General features: G+C 38.2%; 1 protein-coding gene across 10 annotated transcripts in view; it reads left to right on the top strand.

The window, feature by feature from the left end:
* The window catches only part of LOC144661308 (uncharacterized), a 63,452-nt gene that overhangs the window by 30,411 nt on the left and 16,204 nt on the right, over window positions 1–16,837 (top strand). For all 10 annotated transcript variants that reach the window (XM_078522017.1, XM_078522014.1, XM_078522020.1 and 7 more), the window contains 28 exons: window positions 558–602; window positions 873–1,070; window positions 2,082–2,135; window positions 2,497–2,541; window positions 3,042–3,095; window positions 3,729–3,782; window positions 4,285–4,338; window positions 4,508–4,561; window positions 5,091–5,144; window positions 5,460–5,504; window positions 5,647–5,700; window positions 6,484–6,528; window positions 6,766–6,819; window positions 6,920–6,973; window positions 7,178–7,231; window positions 8,188–8,241; window positions 8,315–8,368; window positions 8,933–8,977; window positions 9,219–9,263; window positions 9,357–9,410; window positions 10,883–10,936; window positions 11,498–11,551; window positions 12,254–12,307; window positions 12,582–12,635; window positions 15,378–15,431; window positions 16,023–16,076; window positions 16,412–16,465; window positions 16,766–16,819. In XM_078522017.1, the coding sequence (XP_078378143.1) occupies window positions 558–602; window positions 873–1,070; window positions 2,082–2,135; window positions 2,497–2,541; window positions 3,042–3,095; window positions 3,729–3,782; window positions 4,285–4,338; window positions 4,508–4,561; window positions 5,091–5,144; window positions 5,460–5,504; window positions 5,647–5,700; window positions 6,484–6,528; window positions 6,766–6,819; window positions 6,920–6,973; window positions 7,178–7,231; window positions 8,188–8,241; window positions 8,315–8,368; window positions 8,933–8,977; window positions 9,219–9,263; window positions 9,357–9,410; window positions 10,883–10,936; window positions 11,498–11,551; window positions 12,254–12,307; window positions 12,582–12,635; window positions 15,378–15,431; window positions 16,023–16,076; window positions 16,412–16,465; window positions 16,766–16,819 (1,602 nt within the window). The remainder of the gene's footprint in view (window positions 1–557; window positions 603–872; window positions 1,071–2,081; window positions 2,136–2,496; window positions 2,542–3,041; window positions 3,096–3,728; window positions 3,783–4,284; window positions 4,339–4,507; window positions 4,562–5,090; window positions 5,145–5,459; window positions 5,505–5,646; window positions 5,701–6,483; window positions 6,529–6,765; window positions 6,820–6,919; window positions 6,974–7,177; window positions 7,232–8,187; window positions 8,242–8,314; window positions 8,369–8,932; window positions 8,978–9,218; window positions 9,264–9,356; window positions 9,411–10,882; window positions 10,937–11,497; window positions 11,552–12,253; window positions 12,308–12,581; window positions 12,636–15,377; window positions 15,432–16,022; window positions 16,077–16,411; window positions 16,466–16,765; window positions 16,820–16,837) is intronic.

The following is a 16,837-nucleotide window of genomic DNA, read 5'->3' as shown; positions in this document are numbered from 1 at the left end:
TTCCGCTTCTAAAATAGTTTCCAAACTAACAATTCCATTCCACCTGCGGCGCTAGAATTAGGAGAGGTTTTGCAACATTGTCCAGAGGAAGAGGAATTGGGAGCAGGTTTTTAGTGAGGTCACGAGCGGCATTTGCTAATTCTTGCACTGAATCTTTATGATTATAATTTATTGTTATATTTCTTGTGTCAAGGCAAATAAACATTGTTTTTAGTCTTGCGAACAGCGAAGCGCGCGAGGTCTAAAAATAGATCTAGAATTCAAATAAATATAACCCCCACGAGGCTAAGAAAACATCAGCGTGTTCCGCGAGAAATAGAAGTAATCTAGGCGAAGTTTTCGTTTTATGAAAGTGTTTTAGGAACACTGGCTGTTTTAGAAAGTGTTTTAGGAAAATCGTCTGCTATTTCGGTTTGTTTTTCTGAGTGTTGTCTAAGTTGTGACGTCACTTGCGCGCTTCGCTATTTGAACAAAGCAACTGTTCAAGTGTTCAGGTTAAGTATAAGTACTGGTGATTGACCTCTGACACTAAAACATGTTGTTCTTCTCCATATTAGGGTCGGGAAGGTGCGAGAGGCAAACCAGGACCCGAGGGACCGGCAGTAAGTAACAGAACTCCTAACTGCGTTTCTAGTTATCTGACTTGGGCTGCAAGCTAGTATAATATCAAAGAAAATGGCAATTACATGGGCTACGTCTTGCGAATTACATAATAACGTACTTCTAAGTGGAATCTTGTAGTGAAAGTTGAATCCCAACCGGCCTTTAGGGCATTTTGAAAAGAAAAATAATAACTCGAATCATAGAGGATGGCTAGACAAAGTTTTTTATGTTTTAATCGTTAAATAAAACCTTCACACTTAACATTTCAGGGAGTCCCCGGAGAAACTGGTGATCCAGGAACTGCCGGGCCACCGGGACCCAAAGGCGACACTGGTCCACAGGGCACGCGCGGGCCACGTGGATCAAACGGGGATACCGGACCTACTGGACCTGATGGACAAAAGGGAGATGTCGGGAGACGCGGTCGGGCAGGTGAACATGGAAGTCCTGGTGCCAAAGGAATAACGGTATGAAAGTTTAATCCCGACGTTATTCGTTTCTATGTAACATGTATGTATTACGTATGTTGTTTAGTGAGCACGCAGATCTGTTGGTCCATATCGAAGGGTTTCGCCTGAAGCTTCACAGATCTAGTTTCCGGGAGGCTAAATTACCTTTTAACCACAACGCTTGCACGGGAAATTTCAGAAAAAGCCTCGATAAATTGCATTAAAACAAAATTATTTTCCAAAAGTGACTAGTAGCTTATTTCTCGTAAGCTTTTCTTTTGATTAGGTATTAATATTATCAAAAGAAAGAAGCTAGATGTCGATCAACCATGAGGTTAACAGAGCTTAAAGGGGATTTGTCACGCATTTAAGCAGATTTTTGAACAGCCAAAATATATATTATTTTGTGTTGTAGGAAACCTAAAAATATTGGTCCATTTTTATTAACAGTTGCTGCCTTAGAGCACTGAAACTGATAACGAGCGTCTTTGGCTGCGGATGGCTAGGATGGAAATGGATTATAACTTGAAAACTTGAGGCTAAACTTTCCAATGCAAGTTGTTTCCGCGTGTCTTCTAAAAATCGATATTTATACCCGTGTTTTAATTTCTCTCCGTAAATCAAGGTTATATCTTCCTAAAGATGTTGAAAGATAGTGTTTCTCATGGGTTACCTTATTATAGGAAATTAACGATACATGTTATTAACGCGAATTTAAAAAAATCGCGTTAATTTTATTGATGTAAACACTTTCCCTATAAGCATTTAACCAGAACTTTTCTAAAATTTGCGTTAATTTTATTACGCGTAAATTTAGTTCGCGTTGTTAAAGTGCTTCGTTATATTCCTATAATAAGGTAGGTTGCCTACCACTTATTTCAGAAAAGGTTAGACCAAAAATCCGCAAAATACCCGTGACATAGCAGCTTTAAGATTGAGGTAATTGGTTTTTAACACTTGACGTAGATTAATGCGCAGCGACACTGGCTAACGTAGTATTTAAACCAGAACTCACTCCTTGTTATTTAGGGCGTCCCTGGTAATTTAGGTCCACCAGGAGAAAGAGGACAGAAAGGCGCTGCGGTAAGTAACATTTTCATCTTCGCGGAAAAAAGATCTGTAAGTGTTGATGGAGCTGTTTCTAAGAGATTTAGCTGGCTGATCCAACTTTTGAACTGAGGGAAGTAGCAAGACTTTCTCTTGACATGTTCGGATTTTTTCCGTCAAACCTGGAATAGCAAAAAACTAGATAACGCACAGAAAAAATACCTGAATATCTAAAAACTCACACAACAATAGCATTAACCTGTCAGATGCGTGGGAGTTATATTCGTGAGAAACCGTCCATGTTGAATCTCACAAAAGTGCAAATCTAGCAAATTGTACCAATAATAACAGACTCTCTTTGTTTTTTGTTTCTGGTTCTAATTTCCATATTTTGTAGGGAATTTATGGTCAACCAGGCGCAGAAGGACGAAGAGGGGAGAGGGTATGTGAGTTGCAATAACCAGAGGCGCGTGTATACAGTTGAATCCCGAAAACTCGAACCCTCAGTAACTCGAACTTCCGCTAACTCGAACCTCTTTCGATTCTCTTGAAGGTTCGAGTTATCGGAATTCGACTGCATTTGCCATGATAGCCTGATGATCACACGAGGAAGAATTTGGGAAGTTTTTTTTGTTTTTTGTTTTTTTTTTGGGGGGGGGGGGGGGGGAAGGGATTAAAACGATTGCGTGGTCCCGAGTTGCCTCAAGCAGTGGCATGCAGGTAGAAAACGAAAATACTCGGTTTAAAAGGCCAGTGCTTGAATTTGCACCGCTAACAGCTTAATTTTATGATCTGAGAACACAAAAGTGCCAGCATGTTGCAAACTATTCAGTTCCTTAGGCTTTTTATATAATTATGAAAAATGTTTAAACGCCAAGACAAATCGTTACTGGTTATTGATTGCAATTAACTTACCGTAAATTAATGAATAAATATGTTTAGGGTGCCCCGGGATCACAAGGACTAAGAGGAAGTACGGGAGCCAAGGGAAATCAGGTGAAGTATATTGCGGCATGATGAACAATGTCAGCATTCTTGATTACCTAAAACCGCGAAAATTGAACGGACTATTTACCGTGCCTTTTCATTAGGACTTCAGGACGGACAGAGTGAGTAATTCATTAGGTATTCAGTAATTGTTGTGCACATGCGTAATGGAGCTAAAGAATTATCAAGGGACACCCTGTTCTACCTGGTTTCTAAGCAACTAAATGCGAAACTTGCCAAAAAGTATCAAGTTTTAAACCGGTTTTAACTCACAGAAGTCGATATTGATTGTGCCGCTCTGCCTCACGTTTCATAAATGTTGCTAATCGTTTTGATAACTTTATAAAAACACAATAATATTCCATGTGTCCTGACGAAAGATTAGTATCTCTATACTCTCGTAATATCCTATTTCGATTTCACTTCTTACATCTTTTAGAAGCAGAGGTATAACTCTTGCCGAGACGCCAAAAACCGATGATAGGAACATTACGCTCGTGACGGCGCTTATTTATTCATTTATTTATTTATTTTTCCGCGCGGAATGTTATAAAATATTTTCTTATTTTATTTCTTTTATTACCTCTGACATCAATACATGCATTTTTGTTTGTAATATTTTGATTCTTGTAATTAATCTAGGGCCCAATAGGACGACCTGGTGTAATAGGACCAACTGGCCAGCGAGGAAGAAAGGTATTTCCGCAACGTTCAGACATTTCAAAAACTCTACACATGCGATGATTTTATATATAGTTAGATAGAAGCTGTAGATGACTCAGTGTCTCTCATCTTGTTGGATTCCAACGATGGCAAACATTGATGAACTGCTAACCCAGCAAGGTTTTAATATCCGCCATTCTTTGAATTGCTCATACATAATATTATAGATTTCATTTTCAAGCCCCCAGATTGTGGCCAGGGGCCCGTTTCTTGAAAGGCCCAGAAACTTTTCGGGCCCGTGAAGCCATTTTTAGTTATTTCTATCTTTAAACAACAAAAACTTCTGTTAATATTGAAAGTATGTGAATAAAAGTTAGCTCGGTAATCATAAGATTTGAAATTTAACTATAGCTTTCCGGGTACGAAAATCTTTCGGGTCCTTCGAGAAACGGGCCCCACGAAACCAGTCTAACCGGAGCAGGCTCACTATTATCAAGCTTGACTTTCGTTACTCATTTTAATTGTGTTATTTTAGGGTCGAGCGGGACGTCGAGGATCACGAGGTGTTCCTGGCGATACAGGACCAAAGGTATAAATACAAAGCCTGCGACTGTTTTGTTACAAATCCATCTTGTGACCAAAAAAGGGCGCTTGCGAACTCTTCTTGGTGCCATATGTTAAGCAATCTGCTGTCTCTTGAAAAGTGAAATCTTTCCGTCAATGATCTTAGTTTATATATGTTCATTTGTTTCCCTTAGGGTCCTCAAGGCGAGATGGGCTATCCAGGAGCACTTGGTCTTGCAGGACAAAAGGTACGGTGAATCAAACTACTTTTTTTAATTATCAGGTTTACCAATTCCACATAATCTTGTGATTCTTGTTGTAATCTTTATTCAACTTTCCGTTTTTCTCCTATGTATAGTTTTACATCATATTTTGGAAATGGCGGATGCTATTTTATTTTTAAGAAGTATTTTATTGCGTGTGGAGAAACGCAGTTTGCAAATGGCTAGTGCATTGCACTTCGAATCGAGTGGTCCGGGTTGAGCCGTCGCCGAGATTACCGTGTTTTTTTTTTCTACTCGTACAGTGCCTTCTCCACCTACAAGTATAAATTTGCACCGGCGAATTGAAAAGGAAACATAACAAAATGCACGGGGGTAACCTGTTGCCCACGCCTGGATGTGATGTGTTAGTTCATCAGTGATGTACAAGCATCCCATCCATGGAGACCAGCAATACCCATAGTCGCCTGTGATCTTTTTTTGTTACATTATCAACTAAATATTTTTTTTCTGTTTTGATTGTTTTATTCTGACACACTGTGTTTTATTTTGACAGGGCCATTCCGGATTGCCTGGTACTGATGGAACACCTGGAGTAAAAGGAGATCAGGTGAAATGGAAACCGTGAATCTTAATAGTCTATTACAACCATCACTTTAACTCAAAAATTTGTAACTTTAAAAACCCTCCACTATGAACTAAGCTTTGTTGAATTGACTCCGTTCATGCCTACCCAACTTACTTCACTTTTGTGGTTCAAAGCAATCTCATGTTTTTCCAATCAAAGCTATCAAAATTATCCACTTTCCCCTTTACAAATTATCTTTTCACTTTTCCTGAAAGAGTCGTTACTTATATGAGACATCGCTTTCCCATACTTCATCTGGGATACATTCTTACTTGAGATACCTTTCACTTTGATTAGGGTTCCCCTGGCGAACTTGGACATCCTGGAAAGCAAGGAATGAAGGTACCACATTTTCTGGCATTATATTGCATATCAAATACTTATATTTATAACTTGCCTAAGTTATTTGGTCTCATATTTATGATGTTCGTTTTGTCATTTCCTGTAAGTTTTGCAACTTAATATTTATTTTATTGACTTCTAGGGATCACGTGGTCAGCCCGGAAGATCAGGAGCCCCTGGAGCGACTGGAACAAAGGTGAGTATTTGATGCTCAAATTTTTTTTTTTTTTGATTCTTTTTCCCCGCCGCGGCGCGGGAAAAAAAAAAAAAAAACTCAAAAAAAACCCCCTTTTTAGGGGACGCAAAACCCTATATTCAAGAGGCCTGAATCCTTAAAACAGCGATTTTGAAGCACCGTAGTAGGTGAAATAATCTTGATATCCCAGTTGCCGTGATCGCTTGAGAAAAAGCGTCATATGAAGTACCATTTGCCTAATTTTCACTCCTTGGGGTGACTTCTTCCTCGGGTGACTTTCACGTTGAAATCCAAAAACGCGCTGTCTTTGACCTGCGATATTTCAGCCGTCTTTGCTCCAATTTTGCTGCAAAAGCCATCGTTTGAAAGCTCTTTTGCTTCCAGTTTTATTATCGTGCAATTTTTTGGACCAGTGGTTTCCCTTCTATACAAAATATTGCTCTATGTAGGCCTCATTCTTGTGTATCATTGTCGATGTATACGAGCCCAAAGTCAGGCTTTCGAATCAGCGGCTACTGCCAACTTTCGTAACCACTTAATGTATGATGCATCAAGATTCGCCGACTCCAAGGTCCTCGATTTCTGGCCATGTGAAACTAGACTAAACTCAGTCTCGACGCACTCCCGTTTATTCAATCATTCTTTTGTTCGTTCGTTCCTTCGTTTGTGTTTTTGTTTATTCATTTATTCATTCGTTTCTTCGTTCCTTCGTGCGTACATACTTATTAGTACTTTCGGTATTTGTTATTTATTTATTATTACTTCCTTGTTTTTTTTTTTCAGGGTTTTCCGGGCGAGGATGGAACGCCAGGAAGAGGGGGAGATCCGGTTAGCGTGACAGTCATGCTATTTCAGTTGCTTAAATTATTTACTTTGTTAATGACTACGAGAATAAACAAAATGATCAACTAAAGGAATACTGTCTTCATGTAATGCCAAATTTTCAGTGTATTTGAAAAGGAGAAATATGAATTCATTTAACCTTAAATAGTAGATATTTAATAGATAGGATTAAACAAGTTCATTGTATAGTATTGCGTATGAATATGTTTTTCGTTTTATTAGGGAACTCCTGGGACATCTGGATCTCCTGGTCTCCAAGGAGCTAGAGGGATGGAGGTAACTATAAAATCAACAATATATCGATAACCTTCGTGTAAAATAGTGACACTATTAAGAAAGTGATTGGAGTTATTGTCATTATCTTTTTTTTTGTTAGGGAGAACAAGGAAGAGAAGGTGCACCGGGGACGCCGGGACCTAGAGGAGCAAAGGTAATAACTACAACTTGCTAAAAAAAAACTAAACTGAGTGGGAAAGGTATCGCATATGTGATAAAAAATAAACTATGTTGTGATAATTTTGACTGGATAATAGCTGTTGTTGCTTCCTTGATTTTTTCAGGCGTAATCTGTTTTGTAGTTTGAAAATAGCATTACTACAACGACGACAATAAAGGCATTTTTTGTTAACAACAGGGTGACCGTGGTGCTAAAGGACCAGTTGGCATCCCTGGAAGAACAGGAAGAGCGGTGAGTGACAAATTAGAGCACGGTTATAACAGACGTTATCTCACGTTCCGTTTATTTCAGGGGAGCTAGCTTCCGCGCGCGTCTTTGAGCAGAGCCCTATATCTTAAAAAAGTTGGTAAACTCATCGAACTGAAAAATTTGGGTTGTCACGTATGTTCGTACGTCCGTATGCTAGTTGCATTGCGCGTGCGCGAGCTGAACCCGCACCTTAAAAAACAAAAGGAAGAGGGTAGATTAAAGTAAAGAAAGGAAATATGCAAATTAAAAAAGAGAGGGAATTACCACTCCAGGGGCGGATACAGGAAGGGTGGATAGGGTGGATATCCACCCCCCCCCCCATTTTTCAGTAAAAAAAAAATTCGAAATGTCACTTTATTTGAAATAGAAAATAAATAAAGAAAGAAAAATTAGCTCTCGCTCATGTCTGGTTGTTGTTACGCCACGTTTCGCCGTCTGCCGCCACTTAGGGTTAGGGTAACGGTTCTAGTCGTGGTGGTGTCTCGCAAAGTCAACTTTTCACGTAGTACGATCAGCCTTGCTTTCAGTTGTCTGTTATTTCATTTTATTGCTGATCAGATCTCTCAGTAGATCCTACGAATAGCAGCATTATCGTTTTCGGTCCCTTGCAGTTTTAGTGTTATTTTTAGGGTTAGGGTTAGGGTTAGGCCCTAATGGTCTGCCATCCACCCCCCCCCCCCCCTTTTGAAATCCTGGATCCGCCCCTGCACTCACTACCAGAATTTTTTTCTTTGCAATACGCGATAACAGTTAATGTCGTAATTTACAAGTCAGCACAACGCCCAGGAAATGAATAACTGAGGAGCTCCACTTTTAGGCTTGTAATGTCAATTCAACATTTGAGGAGAGATAATATCTTGCCTAGCTTGATTGTCAATTGGTTTATCAGTTCTTCATTTTTTAATAGAAATACATTTAATCTTTTTTCCATCTTTTAGGGGCGTCAAGGTGAACGAGGACAAATGGGATTCCAAGGCTCGCAGGGACCAGTGGTAAGACTGCTGTGTGAAGCTTGGAGAGATAATCTTCTCAAATTAAAAGCTGTTTTCTCTTTTATAATGGTAGGGACCACCTGGAAATCAAGGCCCAACGGGCTTTGCTGGACGTAGTGGCCGGCGGGTAAGTGTTGGGATGTATTTCTCAGTTGTATGTATGCAGTTGTATGTATTTCTCAGTTTTGTCACGCACTGTCAATTTAATACACAGTTAAAAAAAGGTTCTCACTAAATGAGAAGTTAGTGCCTTTGAAACAGCTGTTTACAGTTCCATACGTTTCGGGCTCAGCCCTTAATCAGTTAATACGCTGCCAGCAAAAAAAGAAACGCTTATTTTCACCCATGATTCGCAGGTTCTTGTCAAGGATATTAACCGACGTTTCGGAGTCTTCATGACGCCATTGCTGAATTTGTAATTTTTATACACTTACCTTGTCAATGGCATCATGAACACTCCGAAATGTCGGTTAATATCGCTAGATTCGTAGGTTATGCAAGTAGTTAGAAAAGTCCTCTTCTCAGTTAAAGTTTGCAGTCATATAATTTTCGGCCTTGCTGTTGAATGGCAGAATAATAGACGGGGTCAGGGTTTTAGGTAGACTATTGACCCTTTAACTGCTGTATAAGAAACGTAGCACTTGTGAACTGAACTTGAATATAATTGGTATTTCTTATTTTCATTTCTTAGGGAAGAAGAGGGGAGCGTGGAAAAGACGGAAAAGCTGGTGAAGTGGTAAGCTCAATTCCAAGCTCAATTCAAGTTATTGTTCTTAATTTCTGTAGAACAGCAACAACTACTGTCTGATTCTGTCTATGCTCCGACAGAAACAGTAAAAACTCATAGTTTCGCGGCAAGAGGGAGAAAAAAATAGCCACAACCCTCATGTAGTATCTGTTGGAAATTGACGATGCCGGGTTACTTGGGTCGTTTGTTTCCTTTTTTTTTTAATTTAGTTTAATTCATTTTGTTACAGGGTGAACGTGGCCCGGCTGGAGAATCTGGACCTCCTGGACCTCCAGTAAGTCTAAATGAACATATTCTACATTTTTTTATTATTGTTTATTGATATGATTTGATTATATTTATAATTGACATAATTTTTTTTACTCAGGGTCGAACCGGCAAAATTGGTAAAACAGGAATTAACGGAGAAGATGGAGCACCGGTAAAGTCAATTTATATTTTTTAATTGGTATACTTTGTCATTTTTTTTTTTTTTTTTTTTAAAATATCTGACTCATTTTCTTCGTAAGAGGGAAAAAAGAACAGTTCCTAACCGCAAAAAAAAGCAATGGTGTTTTATTTAGGCATTAACGATTTTATTGCGCCATACCATTAAATAAATTATCAATGTTAATTTCTGTAAGTCGACTTGTTTATTTTGATTGATTATTTCTTTAATATAATTTTCTTTGATATATTCAATTGTTCAGTTCTGTATTGACTGATTCATTGATTGTTTTGTATTTAACATGCTCCCAGCGTATAAATAGACCTCATTCGATAGTTTTACAGATAATTCACGCGGATAAAAATTTAAAAAAATAAAAAAAAAGAGAGAGAGAGAGAGAGGACAATAGCAACTGATATTAAAATGAGTGAAATGCCTGGGAGTTTTATGTTTAAAACCATTGAATAAGGGAATGGTTTTCCCACCTAATTTTTTCTTGTCATTTCAAAATGGCGCACTAGCTAGAAAGTAATACGAAGAAAAAATCCAATATGTTAGGTAACATGATTTCGGGTGCAATTTGGGATAAATCAGCACGAGTAAATTTTTCAAAGGCTAACAAAATTGCAGGGCGAGTGCAATTTGTAGTTTTTGAAAAATTTACGAGTGCTGATTTATCACAAATTGTACGAGAAAAATCATGTGATTACTTGTTAATAATACACATACAAAAATTTCACTTGAAGTGGATGACAAACAAAACGTGTTCAATGGCTTACCTTTCCGATTCGTTCTCAAACATAACGGAGTTTCCGGGCTTTGTAAAATCCAGATACCGCTAGGGAATTTGAAAGCTCTCTCATGCATTATCAGGTGCTTTTATCCTCATTCAGCTGTATTGGTATGGGCTGAAATGTCCAACTTCAAATCACGCTTGTAATCTTCCTTCTTTACGAGCCGTCGCGTAAGAAAATCCACGATTGGTAGCTTTCAGTAGTTTCGACCCTCCCGGATTTAAAGCTCTCTCTTGTGCTGTACAAACGTCCAATTGCTACTTTGGTTTATATACTTATAAATATCGTTAAATCGGTCAAACTTTTCATGAATCGTTATGTTTTGCTCGATTTTTGCTCTCTCAAACACTCCAACATCGGCCGCTATTTTGTTTTGGCGCGCTTTCCGACTTTCCTGTCAATCAATTTAATTTCAACTTTCTGCACTCAATTTCAACTTTCTGCACTCAATTTCAACTTTCCGCACTGTTTGGAATTAATTGACTTGCTCTCAGCCAATGAGCATGCATAATTTTTTGTATGTATATTATTAGTTATACAATGGGGCATTACAGGTTAATACGAAATACTACGGTGCACTCATCATGTGTCATTTTCATATTTTATTTTAGTCAAACAGCGTAATAGTGGAATGATAAGTTTATTTATTTTTGGTTCTTTTTATTTTTTCAGGGTGCAGTAGGATCTCGTGGACCTCCAGGTCTTAATGGAAGGCCTGGTGCAACGGCAAGTAACAAACGATGGGTTTTCACTTTTGGTTGACTTGTATACGTAACAGCATGCTAATCCTTGTTTTTTTGTTTTTTAAATCACTGCACTCGCAACTCATCCTCCTGTTGCGTTGAGAAAAGGCTTAAAGGGACTTTGTCATGGATTTTACCAGATTTTTGAACAGCCAAAATTTATATTTGTGTCGCAGGAAATCTTTTAATAATAGCCCATTTTTATTACAAATGGCTTTATCAGAACACTGAAACTGTTAACGAACATCTTTTACTGCGGATGGCTCGGATGGAAACGGGTTGCAATTTGAAAAAGTTAGGCGAACGTTTTTAAGTCGCTTCCGCTCGTCTACGAAATATCGATATTTATAGCCGTAGTTTGATCGCTATCCACAAATAAACCGTTATATATCCCTTAAGATGTTCAAAGATAATGTTTATTAAGGGTTAAGTTTCCTACCACTATATATTTCAGAACAGTTTAGACCAAAAATCTGCTAAATCACCGTGACATAGTCACTTTAATTAATATGTTCCATTTTTCTTCTTCATTCCTCGAACACAGGGTTGGCGAGGAAGACGTGGGTTTCCTGGAAGAAGAGGGCTCGGGGGAGAGAAGGTAGGACATTATTTATGAGGCGAATACAGCACAGGGAGAGGCACGTCACAGTCATTACCGTCGAATAGTGAGCAATAAAAAAATATCAGTACAGTTGAACCTCTCCGTACGGACACGTCTCTAATACGGCCACCTCGAGCTCTATTACGGATAATATCCGATGTCCCAACAAAATTGCGATATATTTTCTTTAGTAAAAAGGGGTATAATAAGGAACCTCTCTAATACGGACAACGGACACTAAATTTGGGCCCCAGGGAACAAATTCATATAAATTTAACTTCTTGAATGCGGACACTACGGTGATCATGCGATGATATTTTGTGTTCGTAATGCAATCTCCTGTTTGTTACAAAAGAACAAACGTAACGCTTCATTCATCTTAGACGTTTTCGGATTTGTGCTTAGTGTTATTTTTTTTTACCTGCAGCATTGCGCTGCAAAACATCTCGAATTACTAAAAACTTTAAGCTGTCAGTGAAGTCAAAACTCACGTCGTCAAAGTGGTGACCTCTCTAATACGGACACCTCTCTAATGCAGACACTTTGCTCTGTTCCTCCGGTGTCCGTATTAGAGAGGTTCAACTGTAGTAACTTTTTTGTAACTGAGTAACAGCTAACTTAGTTTAATTTTTTCCTCTTTCTATTTGGAAAATGGGAACAGATGTGTAAATTAATTATTTGTTTGGTTTTTTGTGATAGGGTAGCGCTGGAAACCCTGGGCTGCCTGGCAATGACGGAAAAGACGGTCAACCGGTAGGGAGTCAAGATATGATTGTCATTTTTGCTTTTGAGAAAATGCTATTTTGTTAACTTTTCTAACTAAAGATATTTTTAATGTGATATAATGAAGCTGTTCAGCTCACTCAAATACAGATGCCTCTCATCCCTCCCGGCTGGGCTGAGGGCTTTCTCTGAGCTCTTAGTCGTGAACGCCAAAGCGGTCAGGAGCAAACATAGGCGACTGTATTAGCATTAAATAAGCTCTTATGATAAGTTTTCATGAATTATTTGCGCTAATTTGATACAGGGTGAAGATGGAAGGACAGGTTCACTCGGGCGCCCAGGTCTGCGAGGACCAAAAGTGAGTATGTCTGAGAAGTAACAGGTTGAACTTGTTTGAATGGATTGTTAGAAATGTTTATGAATCACACAACCACGAAATCAAATAAGACAAAGTCCGATCTCCTCACACTTACCTCCTAACAGCAGTACAAGTAATAGATTAAGAACGAGTACGACTTTGGAGTTTCAATCCAGGAGAGAGGTGCAGTATTGCGTATTATCATTATATCAGGACCAATAATTGGTTTTTCTTCTCCTCCCAGTGATAGAGTGATAAATCATGATATTATCAGAATATTTAATTAAGTGGTTTTTCTTCTCCTCCCAGTGATAGAGTGATAAATCATGATATTATCAGAATATTTATTAACTAACTTTTCTCCTCCTCTCAGTGATAAAATGATAAATCATGATTTTATCAGAATACTGCACTTACCCTAAACCCTAACCCTAACCCTAACCTAACCTAACCCTAACCCTTACTCAAACGCTAACCCTGAATAACATTGCCTCTGAACTCTAACCCTTATTTTAAACGATAACTTACATTAACCCCAGACAATCCCAATACGTAAATCTTACCCGCATCTTACTAAATACGTATTTGAAAGTTGCAAGAAAAATGACGCAGTACAAACTAAATATTTTCTGGTTTGTGAATGACAGCCATTAAAATGCCAAAGAGTGAGTTAAAAAAAGCCAAAATCGGGTGTTACGAAAGTTAATCTTGCCGTGTCTAAAAGGAGTAAATAGCAATGTGATTATGTAGTTTTGTGGACAATTTTGATATTATCACGATATATCATAATATCATTGTGTCTGTTATTGCTTGAGTGAGATTTGAAAATGATAGTGATACATGATATGATTCTAACTTGATAGTGATACCTTGATAATGATAATTTAAAAATTTGATAACAAAAAGTATTCTAGCAACTATGATGTAAATACGATATGATAATGATATTTTTGATATTTAAAACGGAAAAATATTTTTTGATATTATCATGCAGTTATCACCAAAATATCACTGAGATATCAAAATATCAGTTATCAAACTAATGATATTCTATCATGATATTTTGATAAACCGCAATCCTGCACCTTAGTGCAATCCAGGTATGTTTCCAGAGCCCTCGTTCCTCCTTTTTGCTGAGTGGTTGCCTTGAAGACTGTTGATTCGAGCCTGGTGTAAAACAAAAGCATAAGCACCAACTTGAAAAGTCGCTCTCACACCCATTCACTCGTTTTCTAATAGTACAGTATTGCTACCGTGCATACGAGCTCCGGACTCGAGCAAATTTTAAATTTATACCAAAAGTAAAGGTGCGAAATAGAATAAATTATATTAAGATTAAAAATAACTGTTCAGTGTCCATGGCATTCCAGTGAGGTGTCATAAACGCAGATTGTAAAAGTGATAATGAGAGTAATGTCCGTTCAAAGTCTAAACAAAAAATTTCGCGCGAATTGAGTCCGACTGAGTGTTAAGACGAATCCACAGCATTTCGTAGATCAAGCAATTGAAACTTTCCCTTACATTTCTTTAAGATCGTTAAGTTGTTAGTCAGGTCGACAACTTTATCAACTTGGTTTAAGATGTTTCCCGATGGCGGAGAACTCGGGTGTTCATCAATGCGCTGGTAAAGATGACGGCTGCGCGTGTTCTCATCACCATCACATACAAAATTATACACAACGCACTGTTGATTAATCACAGGTTGTTTAGGCTCCAGTACTTTAAGATCATCACCAAGTTTACGACTTCTGAAAACCGGCTGTAGTGTGTGGTCAGTGAACAGTTATTTGTAATCTTAATTTATTCTATTTCGCACCTTTACTGTTAGAATTAATTAGTTTCTTTTCGTCACATTTTTACTTGATAATGGTGCCAAGTTGACACCGGAACGTCGTTTTGTTTTTCGCTAATCTGTATAGTTAACTGTATTACTTCTTTACATGTAACTTCATGTCGACTTACCTGGGTGTTTTTGATATAAGCATCAACTGTGCTCTTTTGACGCAACCATATACACATGTGCATAGCTATCTTTCTACATCCATATTTCGACATCGTCTTTTGACGTGCTGTTTGAAATGAGCCAATCAAAACCGATGCATACCGGTATTGGTTTCGTACAAATGAACCCACAATTTCAGATGCTCATGCTAGTGGGCTGTGATTGGCGGATTTCGATCCGTCTTGTTTATTTTCGCTCGCCGAAAGATGGCTGTAGAAAGCCGCTATGCAACACTGAAACAGCGGGTGTAAAAGGGTAAAGGTAAAGGTAATTTATTTTACGCCAAAAGCACGGGAGTGGTTGCCCAGTCTCCCGAGCCAGAGGCTCATGATAAAAGTGTTTGACATACATGTTAAAAAAATATTTAAAAACTATATAGTGCGCCCACTAAGGCCTGAAGCCTTAGTGGGCGCACTAGTACTCTGTGATGATGCCTTCCCACTCTACATCTCACCACAAAAATTTCTGATCGCAGGTTACCTTGCTAGTGCTTTTAGCATTGCTTCAGTGGAAGAACACAAATAAATGCTTCTGAACTAAACGTCACATTTGGTTCTGAAGACGAGAACAATGATATTTCAAAAGTTAATATATACCAAACCTGCCCTGTTTTTTACACTGATTGGATGCCAGCCTTGTTTTCTGTCCAATAAACGCCGCTGTTAAATGTGGGAAGAGAAGTTAGACTTCATTAATTCAATTAAAATAACGAAATTGCATTTCACTTTTACAATTAAAAGGGTAATGATGGTTATGATGGATTACCAGGAAGACCCGGAAGGCGGGGGGAAGAGGTATGTACAATGGCCGTGTAACGTGTATATAGTATATTGTATTTAATTAAAAGAAGCCATGATATATTGCAATTCCTGAAATATGAATGGTTTTCATACCATGATATGTGAGCCCATATAGCATGGACCACCAAAATGGTAGGTGTACGCGTCAGCGAGAACAGCCGGGGAGCTCAAATATTGCTATCCTTTGGGTGTTTTTAATAAAACAATTATTCCACTCGCGCTTTTTGGATATGAGATAGTTTTAGCCAACTTGGCGCTACGCACCTCGTTGGCTTTTTGCCATCTCATATCCAACGCGTGCCCATGGAATAATTGTTAAGTATATAAAGTTTTTAATTGGTAAATGTATCATCATCATCATCATCATCATCATCATCATCATCATCATCATCATCATCATTATCATCATTATCATAATCATTGAGAAAATTGTAGGATGTTATTAACGCACTGGTATGCAAATTGTTGAGAGCAGAGACCATTGTTGTTGGCACTTTTCCAGATCATATTGTGAGGTATAATTTTGGCTTAGTACTGCTAGAGGAACATTTTTTTCTAACTTGTGTATTTAACATATATTTTAAGGGTCTTAAAGGAGCGCAAGGAACGCCAGGAATTCCTGGATTGATGGGATCACCTGTAAGTTTACGTACTTCGCAGCTCTTCTTATTAAACTTCTTCATTTATTTTAAAATAATTGTTAGAAGGCAATATTTTTCCTTAAGCTACTCAAGTAACAATAAGGCCAAACAGCTTGTTCTTTTCTTCTTTCTTTACATTTGTCATCTCCTTGTAAACTGTATTGTAGTTGTTGAAATATATATATCTTCGTTTTCAACAAATATGTTACGTATTTCGTGTTCCAATCCAGTTCAACATCTTTTTACTCGTGTGTCATATATGTAACAAGCAGTACTTTTGAAAGGCAATACAAATATAATCATGTACGAATTGCTATTTCGCCTTCTTTACAGGGGCCAGAAGGTCCACAGGGAGCCCAAGGTCTCTCAGGCCCACCTGGGCCCAAGGTACGTTATGTTTTCCTCTAATTAGTTATTTTTTAGTTTTACTGAAAACCCCCTTAGGGAATGGAAAGATGAGAGTCTCACCCAAAAATGCAACGTAAAGACTACGGCATTACTACCGCAAGGAACGCTTATTTGATTGACACAATGCCCATAAAAAACACACACACATAAGATACAGTGGGAAATGTGGCATTGCAATAAAAAACCAATACCATAGTTTTCAGAACAAAGACATCAGCATGGAATATAGAATAACAGCAGAGTGATCTTTTCATGTTTCTATATTTTTTTCCTATCAAGGGCAAAAAAGGAGAAACGGGAGACTTTGGAACAAAAGGATCAGCTGGAGAACTGGTGAGAATAACATCACGT

Source organism: Oculina patagonica, chromosome 7 (assembly GCF_052425735.1).
Source record: "Oculina patagonica isolate OP01 chromosome 7, crgOcupat, whole genome shotgun sequence".
NCBI lineage: Eukaryota > Metazoa > Cnidaria > Anthozoa > Scleractinia > Oculinidae > Oculina > Oculina patagonica.
The sequence above is the reverse complement of the archived record's forward strand: the minus strand, read 5'-3'. Positions and strand labels throughout refer to the sequence as shown.